At 37.0% G+C, this 18,527-nt stretch overlaps 1 protein-coding gene across 1 annotated transcript; it reads left to right on the forward strand.

Annotated features, from left to right (window-relative positions):
• The first annotated feature begins 4,818 nt into the window (after positions 1-4,818).
• ANGPTL5 (angiopoietin like 5) lies at positions 4,819-17,275 on the forward strand. Its single transcript, XM_035542566.2, is given in 9 exon segments — positions 4,819-4,917; positions 6,712-6,784; positions 6,787-6,858; positions 7,777-7,880; positions 8,538-8,631; positions 9,546-9,646; positions 14,082-14,202; positions 15,254-15,439; positions 16,036-17,275. Coding segments are annotated over 9 exon segments (1,170 nt in total). The 3' UTR covers positions 16,356-17,275.
• The last annotated feature ends 1,252 nt before the right edge of the window (positions 17,276-18,527 follow it).

The raw sequence follows: 18,527 nt of genomic DNA on the forward strand, positions 1-18,527 counted from the left end.
ATAATTTATTGGTCCTATTGAGAAAAAAAGAAAACAAAAACAAAAACAAACAAACAAACAAACTAGATACCTTTCGATCAAAGCAGTGAGGCTATTTAGCAAAGTGAACATGCACACAGGAGAAATATATTGACCTGTCTCAAGCTTCTCAGTTTTTTATGATCTCCCACCAATGAGCCCTAGCTCCTTACCTTCTTCTTCTGTTTGTCTCTATCAAATATTTCTGTGCCTTACTCCGAAATAGCTTTTGATCTTCTTTCAACGCCCAACGTTCTTCTTCTAAATCCCATCCAAAATCAAATGTTAAAGCTCCATCCCTAGTCTTGTGTTAAGGACAATGGGACCTGTATCCAAGAGCTTGTTACCAGATGCCTGTTTGACTCTACATGTCTTTTTGGGAGAGGGCAAACTTTATACATAAGATACAAAATGCTGATATGCTGTTTGACTAACTATGCAACAGTTGGTCCCATAAATATGTATTATGGTCATATCTCACTTAATGTTCATCCAGAAAAAAATACAATTGCATTTTACTACTTACAGTGATTTTAACTGATTGCTTGCACTCACTTCTTATGATATCTGCAGATGAAAAATGTCAAAAAATTTGAAGATACATTTTGATGTTCTTATCTAAATTTGTACCATATGGATACTTGTATCACAATGAAGATGTTTAAACAGCAAAAATACCCCCCCTCTCCCGCTAGTATCTAAAGGATTAGTTGTTTACACGGTGAAATTAATTAATATTGTTGGATAATAACAGCTCTCCACAGAGCCATGCCTCACTGAAATAATGATTTAAGTAGTATGGTACAGGCAGAGCTGACAACTTGTGTCAGTACTTCTTACACCATTACTTAAAACTGAAGAAAACACAGATTTCCCAATGAGGATGGAAAATATAATTCCCAAGGGCAGTATCTCTGAGAAGAGGGAAAACAAGGAAGAGTATTATGGAAAAGTTGACTTCTTAGGTTGTTGTTAGAGTTGTTTAAAAACAATGGCGGAGGAGTTTTATTCTAAGCCACCTCAGAGGCAACCCCTGATGGGGGGAATCCTGACAGGGATGCCACCGCCCCATACCCCCCGCCCCATAGCCCACCACCCCACAGGGGGTCCAGGCAGCCCGACGACCTCGGCAGCGAGCAGGGGTCCCCGCGGCTGCCCGTGAGGCCGCCCCCGGGTCGGGCGCCCTGAGGGCTCCCCCGGCCGCCTCAGCGCCGGGCCCCGCGGCGGAGGAAGGATACGCGCCGGGATCCGCCATGGCGCCCCCCCCGCCCGCCGCCCAGCGCTGGAGGCGGCGGCCGAGCGCTTCCCCGCCGGGCTCCATGAGGCGATCCGGACCCACCGCCGCCCTACCGGGGGGACCGAGAGCGGGTTTCGGCGTTTCTTGAGGCACTTCAGCCTTGCTCAGGCGGCCCCGCCGCCATCGTAGCAACCGGCGACGCCGCTTCCTTCGCAACGGGGCGGGGCGGCGGGGCAGCGGCTGAGGGGACGGCGGTTTGGCGGTGCTGCCATGGGTGGCCTTAAACCGGGACGGGCCGAGCAGAGCCGAACCGGGCTGGGCTGTGGAGGTGCCCGGGGGCAGGTGGGCAGCGGGCCCTGGCTACCCCGGGGTGTCTGCCCGCCTCCTGAGGGACCCGCTGCCGGAGGAGGTCTCCCCGGGCTTCCCAGCCTCTCTACAAAGAGCAGGATGCTAACTGATTTATCTATTTATTTATTTTAAACCGGTCTCCCGGACAACCACGTTTCTCCTTCGTTTTGCAGGGCAAACGAAGCGCCTTTCTGAGCCCGTTGCTGCTGATGGGTTCGCAGATCTCTCCAGGGACGTACGTGGAGTCTGTTGGTGGAGAAGACCTGGCAAGAACAGGATAAACACTTTTTCAGAGCACAGAATGCAAAAACCGCAACGAAAAATAAATAAAAAAGATATGTAAATAAAAAGAAATAATAAAAAATACGTAAAATATGTAATTTTGTATACATTTTATAAAAAATATGTACTTTGCAAAATAATAAAAAGATATGTAAAAATATGTATAAATTTTAAACAGGTTATACTTCTGCAAAGTAAAAAAAAAAAAAACTTCTTAAGGGTGAAAAATCTTCATTTTATTTTTCAGGCAAAGCAGGGTGTGTTGTCTTGGGATGTTGCCATTCCTTGGATGAGTTGTCAGCAAAAGGCTAAATGCCTTGGTGATTTCCTGGCGAGACGTTTCTTGGCTGTTGTATTTGAGCTTAAACCAGTTCTTCTCTTTTTCAGTGTGCAGCTGTTCTATGTCTTTGACCAGGAGGGTAAAAATATTACTCTGCATTTGTAAAATACTTTTCTCCACAGACACCCTTGCACATATTTGTAGCAGCTTATGAAGTAGGTGTTTCTCGTACCATTTTACAGTCAAGACCACTGATGCGGAGATTGCCAAAAATGCTTCATATTTACAATATCCCAGATATCACTGTTGAAAAGGCCCTAAAATGGAAGTCTTTCACATCTAGTTCAGAAAAAAACAGCCCCAAATTCACCTCTTTGCCCAGTCTGAACTTTTCTGCGTTGTAGGTGGAAAACTGGTTGTCACTCTTCTGCCTCTAGATGGTACTTTTTACATGCTTTTTCAACTCACACTTTGAATATTCCAGTTATCCTGATAAAATGCAGCATTTCACTTAGGAAGCCTTAGAAGACTTGATCAGTATTGAGAACAGAGTCACCCAAAGAAGACTGCATCAGAGCTGTGAAACAAGTACAGAATTTGAGCATCTTTCTTTAGACTTACTGCAAATTTTGACCTTAACCAGCAAAACTCACAGCTTCATCTTGGATACTTTCTGAAATTTAGGATTATGTTATATTAATAATTCACATCTTTCAGACTGTCGGATGAGAAGATCACTAGCTGAGGACCATGTATTAGAGAATTGTATGATTATTCTGAGACAGCAAGCAGCCTGATCTCAAGTGGTTACAAAATGGAAGGTCCCGCTCTGGCCGCTGATTTGAAAGAAGTTTCATAAATTTTAATGTGAGCTAGAGACTGATATTCCAGTGACAAGATCAGCTTTTAAATCTGTGCAGGACAGACTGAATTTATTACAAATCTTGTTTGAAGCCTGAGCACAGCTATGCTGGTGCAGAAATACATTTTTCTTTCCTTCTTGTTCCAGGGGGGGATTAATCTGCTAGTGCCCTTTAGCCTTTGTCCAAGCTGCAGTTTATCTGTGTAGGTAACTGCATGGGAGGAGTTCAGCCAAGGTTCTGATCATTTTAACTATTCCCTTCTGAAATTTGCCTCCTCTTCCCATTTCTGTGTATAGGAAATATTCATTCCCCGTTAATGTCATTTATGGGTAGCAATGGAAATCTTTTCACCTTCACACAAGGCTGTACTGTGGATCATAAAATGCTTTTTTTTTTTTTTTTTTTTTTTTTTTTTAAGGCAAGCATCAACTGATGCATTTGTAAAATTCTAGTAACTCTTATCTTGGAAAACTATAATGTGCTTGTGGTACTTCAGAACAAATTTAAAGTTTGATTTTGTGAAATACTGAAAAAACAAAGTTGTTAAAGCTTTCACAGGCAGTTGAATGTTCTCCTCTCAGGAAGAGGCCAGTTAAAGGTGCTTAGTGCCCTTTAGCTATTAATTTTGAAACAAAACATTGGATTAAAAAATATTAAAATCTGGATTTAACATTGGATTAACCCACCACTTGCAACTGCTTTCAGATCTTGTTATGGTAAAGGCTCTTTCCAATGTAATTTCCAGTGTATTCCAACTTCAGACAGGGATGGAGATGAACCACAGCATTGAGACAAATTTAGAACATTGGCTGTACTAGCGTAAGGTGATGTTGAACAGTGTATTCTCAATGTCCTTTAGACAATTTATATCTAGTGGTCTGCTAGAAGCTGAGGTTTCATTTGTTCAGTCAGATCACAAACAATTTAAATTCTCTAACGTTCGTGCATAGCTAAAACTCTCTTGGACCTTCATGAACTTTCAAGACAATTTCCCTTTTTGGTTAAAATATCACATCTAATTTTTTAAGATACCAAAATTGTGTATTTGAGTGTGTGAAATCTGTAAGTGTCTGCTACATAGTTTTAATTAAGTTTCTTTGAACTAAATTTAATTTTCTTATTTTTCAGGACATTCTCTTGTACTTTGACATTTTTCAGGGGTAAAAATTTCTCTGTTTGAATGATTGTCCCACTCTCAATACCACTGTTCCCAAAGATGGTCTACCAGTGAGACTGAACGACTGCTATTTTCTTCCCAGTAATTCTCAATGTAATATAAAATATTAGTTTAGAGTAATATTTTTCACTTTTCTATACAGAGTTTGCTTTTGGGACATATTCTAAAATTGCCTCCACAGCCAATTGTAGTGCTCTGCCACCACACCAGTGTAAACACCTTTATTTTAATGATGAAAACCTTTGTAAAAAGATGAAAAATGATGATTTTTTTTTTTCTACTAGTCTCAGCTACTCAGCACCACATATACCAATGCTCAAAAACAGCATATAAGAAAATCTGTCACAGTTTTACCACAATGACAATGTATGTTTGAAGTGTCATCTACAGGTAATAAGTGGTAATTGCTCTCAGGAGACAAATAGTGTAGTATATAAAACCTACTGCGCAACTGAAATATGTTTTATTAAATGCAGGCATTAAAGGACTGATGTGTTGGCTGCTCTTTGTGCTCTACACATTCCCGAATAGTTAGCTCAGGACTTCATAGTGTACAATCCTTTCCACAGAAACTTGAAACCCGTCAAAACATTTGCATTTCTTCAAGTAAAAGATGAACTGCTTTAGGGTAACTTCATTGATATCTCTTAGTATTTTTTTGGTCAGCTGGGGAGAGACTGTCATAACTAATGTCAAACCTTGTTCATCTAAGGTAAGATTTTCAATTACTTTGCTGAGATAAGATAGTGAATATAACTGAATAGTTTCTCAGAAAAGTAGCCAATGCTTTTTAAAATATAGACTGCTCTATTCAGGATAAGTATGAAAACACAGAAGAATCAGGTATTTTCAGATAGAGAAAATAAGCTGTAGAAATTCAGTATATTAGGAGAAAAATTTTGTCATAATGTCTTTTATCACAGCTCAGTGGTTAGGCCATATTTTTAATCTCATCTATATCACTGTAAAGGCAGAGTAACTCTTGGTCTTGGCAGCATCACAGTTTTCACTTGAATTGCTGAGGTTAGATTTAATTGCCTCTTTCATGTTGGCTTTTTTAAAAACACAATTATTGATTAAAATATGTTCTGAACGGTATTTAACTGAACAGCTGGTGAGTTGCTGTGGTAAAGCCCTGGAACAAAACTTGGTTTCAAGTGAACTATTTGTAAGTTTTAATTGATCTATTTATAACTGTTATAGAATTTTTCTTCCTTTATTCTGTGGTTACTTCTATATTAAAGAGACATATTTTTTTAGATCTCTAGCATTTATTTATCTTTAAACACAAAAAGCAATTAAAATAATTCAGAAACTTTTTTTTTTGGTAAAATATCTTTGTTTATAATTTAATTCCTTTACTTATTTATTAATATTTATTGATCATTAATTTATTTAGTTTCACTTTTAAAAAACAAAAATAGGAAAAAAAAAAACTGTTCAGAGTGGGGTCAGTGTAGTGCCAAAACCAAAAGGAGAAACCTGAAGCAGGAAAGGAGAACAAGTATGCTGAAGATACAGTCAAGTCTAAATAAATTTTCTTTTTCATTAAAATCTTTGCATTCCTACGGGTCCTATTTACATCTGAAAGTGCAGTATAGGAGCGTGCCGCTGTGCCTTGCTGAGATTATGGAATTAAGAAACAAAGACAAACGAGAATATGTTTCTTAGACTTTTTATAATGACGCATATTTCAGGGATTACTTTTAGCTTTTCTTTAAGTGATGAATCAGAGACGTTCACTTATATTATGCTACCTGGCACTGTGGAAGAAAAAATATTATATATGAAAATACTATTTTAAAATGACATAAATAAGTGCAGCAGTTTGAAACTACTTTTGCCAATGCTTTGATTGTTACCATTTCAGATATTTTATCCCTGTGAATACAGTCCCTTTACTCTCTCCTCTGAAAGAGCATTTAAAATATTTTAAATGTTGGGTTTGTCTGCAAATCTGTTTGGGACTACTCGTGTGCATAGATTAATAATTTGTGGAAGTATTTCCATGATCAGAGTCTAAGTCATTAATTTAGGGTCATTGCAGAGTGAAAGTGTTTTGGTAATATGTGGTAAATCCAAAAGCCCTCTCCTGTCCAGTCAAATTAACTTTATTAGCATTTGAGATGTCTGTTGGGTGTGGTGGTTCCTGAAATGTAGTCTTCTTAAACGCAAGCATTTTTGAGTTGTGGCCTCCAGTTCACAGTGCTCACAGGTAGAAATGCCACAGCAGAAATGTTGGCGGTATTTTAAAAAGTGATAGAGGTTATTCTTTACCTCTGACACTCTTGCGGAGTATGGCTAAGCAGAAGATACTTCATAGGCCTAGGTCTCAGCTCTGTCAAGTATTGCCTGATAAAACTTTAAAAAAAAAAAGAAAAAAGAAAAAAAAAAGGCAGGTTTTAAAGGAAGATCCATGGAGTAATCCGCTTCATTTTGGCAGACTGAGCTATTTAACATACATTTATGATCAATTTGTTTCCCCCTCCATTGTTTGGTACAACAGGGCACAAGGAATGTTGGAGCTGTGGACGAACCACTCAAGGCAGAAGAGAAAAATAAATCTGCAGATATTTCAAAACAAAAGAACAATGCCTTGTACCATGTGATGTTCAAGCTAAAATTTTACGAGGGGAAAAACAGTACATGTGCAGTATGTATTCATAAAGAATACTTTCCACAACAAGCTATGCAATGCCATGCTATGCAATCCTCTGCTATGCTATGCTTTGCTGCGCTAATTTATTTTTTAATCTTCTTGAGCACATGTGACAGGCTTTGACCCATCAGCCCAGGCTGAATATTGTTCAGAAGATTTGGGGTGTTGCATGCAGCTGGGATGACAAAGTTTATCATGCTAGTTTCTCTTTATAATTATTGGTGGGGACAGGCAAATCCAGGCAACAACTCATTCCATGTAAGTCTGTGTTGTCCTCTGAACATCTGTAGCTTTTCCTTAGAGAGGAAGACTAGGGTGCCTGTCCCTCATTTAAACAGCAGAGTTAGGTGTCTGAAATTAAGTGAGAAGAAATTGTACTTCAGCTTGCCATCTGTAGATACCTATACACAACATATTCTCTATTCATCACCTTGACAAACTACATATCAACTGATGCTATCCAGCCTCAGAAAATTTTGTCAAAATTCTTGTCTTTCTCATATGATTTTTAAAATTTATTATTAATTACCTGACAAGTTCGTTTTTTGTATTTTTAGCATCAGGGCAAAAAACAGGAGCATGAGTAAATAGAATAGTGAATGAACAAAATGTAGAATTGCAGGAAACCCTACATATCTATCCTTTATCAGTTGCATTTATATTTGTGTTGTATCCACTAACTGGTTATCTGAGTAGCTGAAGATGAAATTCTTCAAATCTTATGAAGAGTCATCTTTTCTTAAGATGTCTGCACTGCAATGAGAGAGACTGAGATACTTAGCATCTTTTTAGGTATCCTAAGGGTAAACACCTTCGATATTCATTTAGATATCTTAAATAAGCATGTCATTATTTGGTCAAGAATATTTCTAATTTGTGCTAATGAAGTGGGTAAACATATTTCTTTCAAAGGAAATTTACAGAACTCTCTTGTTGAATACGCAAGAAGCACAAAAAAGCTGGTGAGAAACATGATGGATGATCAACAGTCTTCCTTGGATTACCTTTCTAATCAGGTAGTTTTTTCTTTATTGTAAGGCTTTTTATTATTATTTAGCACTACACTTATTGTCTAATGGAGGAATTTTTTTTTTATTATTATTTTATCATTAGAACAGTAGAATTAGAATTTCTATCACCATCACTTGTACTTCGGGTAAGGTGTGAGTTCCATTTCTATAAGGAGTGATTAGCATTCCTTATATTGATTATATATTGATTATTTATTGGTTATATATATGGTTATATATATATGGTTATATGTATATATAACCATATATATATATATATGGTTACCTGCTACATAACCTAGTGGCAATAGGGGAAGTGACAGCCCATTCCTGCATATTGCTTGCTTTATGCAGTCTCAGTGTATTTGCGTGCATGACATTATATCATCATTAACTCTGGTAGTAGTTTACAAACACTGTGCACTCAATACGGGTTAAAAGGCTTAATCTAACTGAAGGACTTTTCTTGAATTAACCAGAGTTGTGCCTAAAAATGATTTTGGATGCAATAAGTGAAAAGTTGGACCAATTCACATAATGAAGTTACAAATCACTAACACATCAGAACTTCAGATTTTATTTACTAGGGATCAAAAAGAACATCCTATGAATGTAAAATTCCTCACTGCACTGTACTTAAAGGTATTTTATTTAAACTTGCAGGTGAATGAACTCATGAACAGAGTTCTTCTTCTGAATGCAGAAGTTTTAAGAAAGCATTTGGATCCACTTCCTTACAAAGCAGTTCAATCACATGGCAAGTATTTTTCACATTTAGTCTTGACCTCCTCCTTTTTTATCTTTAAGAGTATCTTAACAAAGAACAAGTTAAAGCAAAAAACAAGCAATTATAACATGTACAGTATTTATTCTGTGTTAGTATGCACACACAAAATCTGGAAAATTTGTGAACTATGTAAGAATCTATGTAAGGACAGGTTTAAATAATTTGCAAGCTGATAGTTGTGGGCATTCTGTTTAGCATCTTGTTGATTTTTATGCAAAATACCAAGCATGATCATTAGCTCATCAGTTCAGGTCTGATGTTGCTAAACGGTACTTTCTTTTGTAATGAAATAAAGTGTGCTCAGCATTTGCTATACCCTTTTTTCAAATGAAATGGAAGTCACTTGTACACTGTTCATCTTTATAGTGTCTATTCCAACTACAGGAAATGTTACTTCTAAGCACTCCTCGTAACCTTAGGAACTGCTTTCTTGAGTCTAACACAGACCTGACTTAACACTTAGAAGCAAAGAACATTTTATATAAACATTACGATATGAAAGCTTTTGTAAATATAGACACAAATATTTCCAGGAAGAAGACATTCTTCCCTGGATAATTTGTGTTTTTACTCTGTACAAGTGTTGCCCAAATACAATCCGTAGAATAAGACCCAGACATAAAATCTTTACTTTCTGTATCAGATCAGCTGAGATGAGATAGAACTTTCTCAATAGAATGCAATTTGTTCTTCTTTCCAAGCGTAATGGAGTTCAGAGAATTTTCATTTATAAGGTAAATTCATGACAAAACATGATTTTAATTTTTCATGACAATATTTGAGATCATTCATAAGTTCCCAACAAAATTAATATTTCTGTGCTTAAGCTGTATTTCTTTTAACATGTTGTGCTAACAAGCTTCATCAAATACTTTGTTCTCTAGGGTTGGATTGCACTGATATTAAAGATACCATCGGTTCAGTTTCAAAAACTCCAACTGGTCTGTACATTATTCATCCAGAAGGATCAAATTATCCTTTTGAGGTAATAGATTTCACTCTTATGTTAGTCACAATTTACTTAAGAATATGCACTTAGAATATATTTAATAGATTTAAAGTGTTTTCCTTGACAGTATCCCAACATATGAATAAGAAGTGTATTAAAACATCCAAATGTGCCTGCCTTTACTATAATTTGGAAAATTTTCTCAGTTTCTACAAAGAAATTTAATCTCTCATAATATCCCATCATCAGTTTTCAAATACAGTGAAAAATATACAGAAGAGGAAAATTGAAGAAAAATTCAAGCCTCCCTTTTGGACATTGAAAAATGCTGTTCTCTTCTATGTTAGAGATGGAAAGTAAAGAGCCAAAAGTCTCATCCATTTGGACCTAAAATTGGACTTTTTGCTTTGCTGGACAACTCTATAATGTTGCCTTCTCTTGAGAGGTGATGCTGGTATCTATAGCTTGGACCGTGATATTGTCTGGGCATCTAAATATAGGTGTAGATGTACATCAGCTTGAGAAATAGGTGCTTAAGCTTTTGTCTGAGCACCAGTATTACTCAGACTCAAGGTAGAGAGCATCTAAACTTAATAGTCTTCATATCCAGTCATTGTAGGACATAAATTCTTAAGATGAAGAAAAAAGGATGAAGTGCAGCATGAAGTCATGTTTCCTATGACCAGATGCATGCAACCATAAGGAATACTTTTTTTTTTTTTTTTCCAGTTTATTTCTATTTTGGGTTGTTCTACTTAGGAATTTCTTATGCATAGTGGAAAGGCAGATATGGCACTTACAAACTTTCAATTTTGCAGTACATGCTGGGGTCATTACTTTTCAGAGAAAAAAATGTGGAATTTTAGCCAGCTAATAAATAGCAAAATTTAATATCTAACTTTAAAGTCTTCCTTTCTATATAACAAAGGAAGGATGGATCCCTTTATCTCTAGCCAGTTGGAAATCTACAAAATGCTATGAAAAAGAGCTCAGCATTGTTATGAAAAAGCTTCAGAAGTATCCTGGGATCTCAAAAGACATGATGGATTTGGTTCTGTAGACCCCTGATAGAAAAGCCTGTTGCTATCCCTATACAATGCAGCGAGCTCAAGGAGAATATCTGTAGCTCATCAGCGAGTTCATTCCGTGTAAAATAAAGGCAAAGACAGGTAGAAGTGTTTGCAGAATAATCATGCTTATAAGTATGCAGAAAATGCTGTCTGCCTCACCTCTGCTGAACCGTAGCAAAAAATGCATTTGCTTTCTTCTGGACTGAGGGGTATCCTGTTGATGAAATATTTATGCCTCACTCAGATTACTTTTACTGAGAGATGGTATAACTTTTCTCTCTATGTGAGAAAAGTGATTGCTTGGTCTGGTCATAGCTTTTTGCAAATTCATGTGAAATGGTAAAGCTCCTTTCACTTCAAAAGTATATTTAAAATTTTTCCACATTTGAAGTTAATGCCAGTGTCTAAAGAACAGAGAATCAGTTATATGGGTGGAAAGGTTCCTTAAGGAGAACAAGAAACAAAAGGAAAAATCATAATAATTTGATTAAAACCACAAGGTAACAATAAATAATGAGAAGAAATCTCTGCACTCATGAAATGAGTGTCTCATTTCTTGTCTGGTAGATGTTACACAGAAATGAAAAAATAGTGCCAAAAAGTTCTCAGAGAAAAATATCTAAAGGATGTGTGTTCCCTACAGAATGTTATTTTAAGGAAAACTGTTTAATGCATTTTTTGCATGTGTTGAAGCATAAAAAGAGTACAAGAGAAATGCTGGATGAACAAAAAAAATCAAGACATTAAAATATAAACAATAAATTGTAATGCACTTAAGAGGCTGATAGCCATGTATTTTGGAAGATTTGAAGAATAAGAATAATACAAACAGGTAAAAACCCATATTAAGAAAATAAAAAACAGAAAACAAAGCCAGTATGAAACAATTTGTTTAAATGAGGACCTTTTCAGCAATGGAAAATTAGCTGCCCCTTAAATGTATCTGAAAATAAAAATTTCTCTAGAATAATTTGCATATATAGATAAATGAAGAAAATTATTTTAAAAATTTCTCATGATCTCATGACTTCATGTTTGAAATGACACATTTTCAAAAGTGAGCTTAGATTTTAGATGTTTAACTTGAGATAATTTAAAACTGAATTCAGGGAGCCCTAAGAATATGCAGTTTTGGTGAGAGCTGCAGGTTCTTGTCATCTCAGAAAATTAGTCTCAAATGGCCTTTTGTCTGAGCATCCAAACACGAGGCAATTAAAAACAGTTTCTCCTCTGGAAAATTGAAACATTCTCACTTTCTGATTCCTTTCCTGATGAGTAAATTTAAATCAAAGATACTTCCAGGGTGGGTCAGCGAAACTGCACAGTTGTTTGTAATATATTTCTTATGCACACTAAAGGTGGAAAGGGAAAATATTCAGTAGAAGCAACTTCTTGCTCATTTAGTTTAAATTGTACCTGGCGCAATCATGCCCTGGATACTTTGCATGATATGGGACATAAAACAAGCTGTAAAGTGGATTAACTATTACAAGGCTTTAAGAAAGAAAGTTGTCACATCATTTCCAGCATATAAGGGATTAAGAAATACAGCAATGACCATTTTTTGTGTACCTATTTCATATTCTTGCTTAGCTGCAGTATGTTTATGTGCCATATCTAAGTAATCAGCTGATGATCTTTCATGTAGACCCAAATCTGCTCCTTCTGAGAATTATCACCACTCCCACTGATTTATATTGGATCGGGGTTTGATGTTGTGACTAACTGGGCTCCTCTTCTGTTTCCGATTGATAGTGACAGGAGTAGCCAAGCATGCAATCCTCTTCTTGAGGCAATGGATGAGTCAATAGGATTATTTTTAATGCATTTTAAGTATCTGTATCTAAACACTCTTTTTGGAATCATACATATTTCTTTTTATTCCAGTTCCACCTCCCTTGGGTGACTGAAATAAACACATGACTCTCCAGGGAGTAAAGCCAATGATTTTCCAGTTGTACTTTCACGCACATGACCTTTACTATGACTCATTCAGTATTTGGGTTATAAGAATTGCTCAAAGCATATAGTGTCATTGACTTACTTGAGGATCCAAGACTGCCCAAGCTGCATTAATTAGATCACATTGCAGCTTTGTTGCCTGCCTGTCTTTCATAGATGTTAAGTCACAGAAGGTCTGAGTATGATGTTGATGTGCTCCTGCCAAGGGAAAAGTCTTTGGTTTCACGCCAAGTATCTGAGTGGTACACACCATGGGGGTGCAACATGTAAAACTCAGACTGCTCCTTAGGTGGTTGCACTGTCTAAACGTGCAATATGCACCCGTCTATATTAGGATGTCAAGAATGTTTAATTCCTGTTAGACCTGATGAAGCACTGGCAGTGGGGACACACTTGAAAAATACCCAAAGTGATTGGGATGCATTGCACTTAATTTGGGCACTTAACTGAAATCCCTGAGTGCAGCCAAGAGTCTAAAGGGCCCTTTCCGTAGACTGTGGGAGGTATCTGCCACCTGCAGAAGGTGATTTAGATCTTGGTTTCCCAGAGCCACATTATGAATGCCCACTTCTCTCTAGAAGGGGGATTAGAGGGGAGACAAGCACAATTAGGTGCCTTATTTAGGGAACTCAATTATGTGTCTAAAGTTAAATGGGCTGAAGAGAAAATGTGCCATGTAATGTGATACTCCATAGTAGAGCAGAGAGCAGCTGGACCATTGCCATTTGACATACCATTGGGCACAAATTTTAGCGATGTCTCATAAAGCAAGAAATTTGAGAGTTGATTCGGTGTATTCAGTGGGACTGCTCAGTTGCAGGCTGTTAAATGTTCACATTGAGACTTTCCTGGATTGGGGCCCCTTTTTATGTACAGTTTTCCACTGTTCCAGCATAAATGATTATATACTGGCTTATCACTATCACTTTTTCCATTCCCTCACCTTTTAAGGGCTCTGCATCTCCCAGGGATCACAAAGACAGTCTTTCTTGGGAGGAAGGTATGATGGTAGGGGAGAACACAAAAGAAGTAGTGTCAATTTTGCTTTTTTGAAATAAAGGTATATTCATTATTATTGCCTCTATCTGCAATTTTTTGCAAGAGTAATACATGATGTTACGTGTTGCTTCCACCTCATGCTGCTATTAATATATATTAACATTTATCAAAGTGCATTTTTTCCATCTGATGTGAGCAGACATTTGCACACAATAGTTTGCACTGGTTGAGGAAGTCTTCAAATGCAGCAGACTAACAAGAACATAAAGGAAAATACTGCAGGTTAATTACTTAATTTTGTTCAAGATTTTTTGTTAAAATATTTGAAAGGTACATTGTTTAGCAAGAATCAGAATAGTCTACCTTTATTGTGTTTAAAATGTTATTTTCTTCTTCATAGCTGCTTCAAGAATACTTAATAATATCTATGTCTATGTTAGGTTTTGTGTGACATGGATTTTCAAGGAGGTGGATGGACTGTAGTTCAGAAAAGAACTGATGGAATCATTACATTTCAGAGAACGTGGTCTGAATATCTGGATGGATTTGGTGACCTATCTGGTATTAATTTTAGATACTCTTAAGTGCTTTGGACCCAGTGTTTTTGCTGTCTTTATGTAAGCTACGTTTCCACTAACTTGTGTGTTTTTTTTAGGAGTATGGAGAATAAAGTTCTTGTTTCTTAAGAAGTATTCTAGTTATACTTCTAGTTATACTTAGAGTTTTTGTTTGTTTGTTTGTTTGATTTTTCCCCTCCATCAAATCTATTCTCTAATCTTCTCAATAATGACATCATGCTACAGGAATCTTGAACCATTGTATTCTGCTCACAAGAAGTGTTTAATATGTTGCAATATTTTCATCCTGAAAAATGTAGAAGTTGTATTTTTCCCATCTTTTTTCAGATTTAAAAAAGCCTTAAGTGGTTTTAATAATGCTTCCAAAATATTTTCCTGAAGGAAAGAAAAATCAGTAATATTATACCATTAGGAATGGTTAGAAAGAGAATGGAAATATTTCAGTAGCTAATACCAACACTGCTGTGGTATTATTTTTTTAGTGCCATCTCTCATCCAGCTAGCCTAAAACCAGCTGCTTTTTCAGGAGTTTATCTGGGATTGCAATGAAACACACACATTTTCAACTATACAAATAAGTTCAGGTCACATGGAGCAACTTTTCATGGAAAAAAGCGTGATTTACAGGGACAGCAAATCTCGAGAACAGGGTTTGAGCTTTGTTGCATTTCATACCATACTATCATTTGTTTCTCAGTATTGCTTCTAGGAGCACTACTGAGTTCTATTTAGTCAAGAGGACCTTTAGCACTTCTAGTTTTTGTACTCTTCTGAAGTAGGCTGGAGATGAACGTTTGAAAGTCATCATGTGTACAAAGTTCTAATATTGTTGCAGAGAAAAAAAGATGATGCACACGTGAATTCTCTCATGGATTTTCCCACTGAAGTGAGGAGACCACTCTACTTTCATTACTCTTTCAAAGGAATATATGCCTATCAGACATTTGATTCAGGAACAAAAATAAGAAAACTAGCAGACGCTACACTTTTTGTTTCTAGAAATTTATAGACTATACGTTATATTTCTGTTTCAGGGGAATTTTGGCTTGGATTGAGGAAGATTTTTCATATAGTAAACCAAAAAGCAACTAGTTTCAGTCTTTATGTGGATTTGGAATCAGAAAATGACAAGCATGCTTATGCAGCGTATGATGGATTTTGGATAGAGGATGAAGCATGTTCTTTTAAAATCCATTTGGGGCATTATTCGGGAAACGCTGGTAAGAACTTCCTTCTTTAATTAATTTAAAGATTTTTGTAATTTTGTTTTGCCTCATGTTTACTAATATGCAAGAATATTCACTTATTATCAAAGTATTAGTTATTCTCTGAAAGCGTTGGTGCCTTATTCCACCTGTATCTGTAAGAAACATTATTTTTTAGTAAGATAATAGAACCAGTAATCACTGACGTCCGTGTTTAAACAATTCAGTTTCATCTCATGACTCACTCTGGAACTTTGGGCACATTCCTGGAAAATCTTCAGTTAACAGCTCTTCTCGTTTCTTTTATCTTTTATTTTTTTTTCCATTTTTTTTTTTTTTCACTGTCTTTGAGGACAGAAGCTTTTACCTTCAGAGTTAGTGTGTATCACTAAGAGCAACAGGAGGGTAAAGATATTCCATCACTTCTTCCGTACTTCTGAATATTTTATACTTTTCCTTTCCTGTGTCTTCAACACATTATAGACTCATTAGTGCTGTCTTGAACTGCTTTTGAGGAAATTTGTTTTTCTGGTAATTTTAAAGGAAAAGTTTGTAGTGTTTCTTCATAAATAACTCCTTGATCATCATTCTATTTCATCTCTTGCACTTAGGTGATGCCTTTAGAGGATACAGAAAAGAAGATAATCAGAATTCAATGCCTTTCAGCACATTTGATGTTGATAATGATGGATGTAGGCCAGTGTGCACTATTAAACAACAGCCTGTAAAGAGCTGCAGTAACTTCAGTGACAGCACTGGATGGTGGTTCAACCAGTGTGGCCTTGCAAATCTTAACGGTGTTCATCGTTACACAGGTAGATTTCTTGCAACTGGGATTCACTGGGATACATGGACAGTGAACAACAAACCTGTCAAAATTAAATCAGTTTCAATGAAAATTCGGAGAACCTTTAATCCATATTTCAATTAACCTATGAAAATAGAAATGCCTTTCTTCTTGCAGTTATGTGGGAAAATGTATCACTGCAACATTAACACTTTTCATTTTCAGTAAAACAGTTCAGTCTTAAAACATTATTAGATATTTGCATAATACAGTTACTCATTTTTATTAGGAAATGTCAGCATTTGTAGTGTTCCCACTTGAGTAAGTAGGCCCTAAGAAAAGGATTTTCAGAAATAAAAGATGAAGCTTAGTGTTTGTCAGCTTTTTTTTATCTGCTTCTTATGCAATTTCAGTCAGTGGAAAAATTATAATAAGGAGAGTAATTCTGACTTTTGAATGTGTTTCTTCTATGCTCTCTGCATATCTGAATTGCCAAGAAAATGCAGGAAGTTTTCTTTAAAGCATCATATACCTGTCATTTCAGTAATCATATTTTGGAAAAATACTTTTTTTTTTTTTTTTTTTCACCTTAGGTTAATTTTCCATAACCAGCTCTTCTTTCTATATTCCTTATCAAGCAAGATTACACTGGCTCATGTCAGAGCGTATGTAAGGTTTCTTACTTGTATACCTTGTAATACCTTCCCTGTAAAATGAGGCCTTGAGAGTATTGTGTGAACCCTGAGCATTGTATACTGTCAGGATCTGATTTTTATACAAGTAAGGTAGATCCTGATGTGCAAGAACTACGGTCTGTTTTGTACTTAAGTTTCACAGTCAATGTATTTCATATTCAGGTTTTTACTCTTCCGTTAAGATTTGTCTCTTTCACAATTCACTGAAAATGGACACTTGTTTTCAAAGAAAATGTGTAACATTTCATATAACCTTTGGAGTTTTAATATTTGGATATATGGGCACGATCTTGTCTTTTTCATTCTTACTGGTATTTACTTTGTGAATGTTAATGTAATAATGAACAAAAGATTGGAATAGTGTAAATACATTTTAAATTAAGCAGTGTGAAGTGTTTGAATTCCTATCAATAAAAATGGAATAATATCAATAAAAATATGAATATTGTCAGTACAGCAGTGTTTCAGGAACTCAGTACCTATTCTGTAGAAACTGAGCACAGTGTTTTTCATCTCTGCTTCAGTTTCAGCAGGTTAGCTCTGTAGCAACATGTGGAATTAAATCAGTTAAAAACTATAATCTTTATTTTTACTGTCTCACACTATGTATAAGCATTCGGACAGTGAGTGCAAATCCATGTCCCCCTTGTACTGGGGAGACTAGCACTGGGCACAGGACTCCAGGCCTCACCAGTGCTGCGTTGAGGGGAAGGATCACCTTCCTGGACCTGCTGGTGATACTTTTGCCTAATGAAGCCCAGGATACTGTTAGGGTTCTTTGCTGCACAGGCACATTGCTGGCTCATGTTCAACTTGGTGCCCACCAGGACCCCCAGGTCCGTTTCTGCTCTTCTGGTTTCCACCTAGGTGCACCCCAGCATGTCCTGGTGCCTGGGGTTGTTCCTCCCCAGGTGCAGGACTCTGCACGTCTCCTTGTTGAATTCCATGAGGTTCCTGTCAGCCCACTTCTCCAGCCTGTCGAGATCCCCATGGATGGCAGCCTGTGCCTCTGGTGTATCCACCACTCCCCTGAGTTTTGTGTCATCTGCAGTCTTGCTCTGGGTACACTTTGCTCCATTATCCAGATCATTAGTGAAGATGCTAAAGAGGACTGGACCCAGCATTGACCCCCGGGGAACACTGCTAGGTGCCACTGGTCACCATCCACTGTCATTGGACACAGTATTGACCCTTGGAGAACACTGCTAGTAACTGGCCTTCAACCAGACTTTGTGTCACCCTCTGGCCTCTGCCATTCAGCCAGTTTTCTATCCACTTCACTGTCTGCCCATCCAGCTTGTTTATGACAATTGTATGGGAGACAGTGTCAAAGGCCTTAGTGAAGTCTGAGTAAACTACATCCACTGCTCTATCCCCAACTACCAGGCTGGTCATTCATTTCCTTATAGAAGCTTGTCAGGGTGGTTAGGCACAACGTCCCCTTGGTGAATCCATGCTGACTACACCCGATGATTTTCTTCTCTTTCATGCGCCTGGAAGTGTTTTCCACGATTAGCTGCTCCACCACCTTCCCAGAGATCAAGGCGAAGCTGACCAGCCACTTCCCCAGGTCCTCCTTGACCTTCTTGAAGATTAGAGTGACATTTGCTTTCCTCCAGTC

Source organism: Cygnus atratus, chromosome 1 (assembly GCF_013377495.2).
Source record: "Cygnus atratus isolate AKBS03 ecotype Queensland, Australia chromosome 1, CAtr_DNAZoo_HiC_assembly, whole genome shotgun sequence".
Taxonomy (NCBI): Eukaryota; Metazoa; Chordata; class Aves; order Anseriformes; family Anatidae; genus Cygnus; species Cygnus atratus.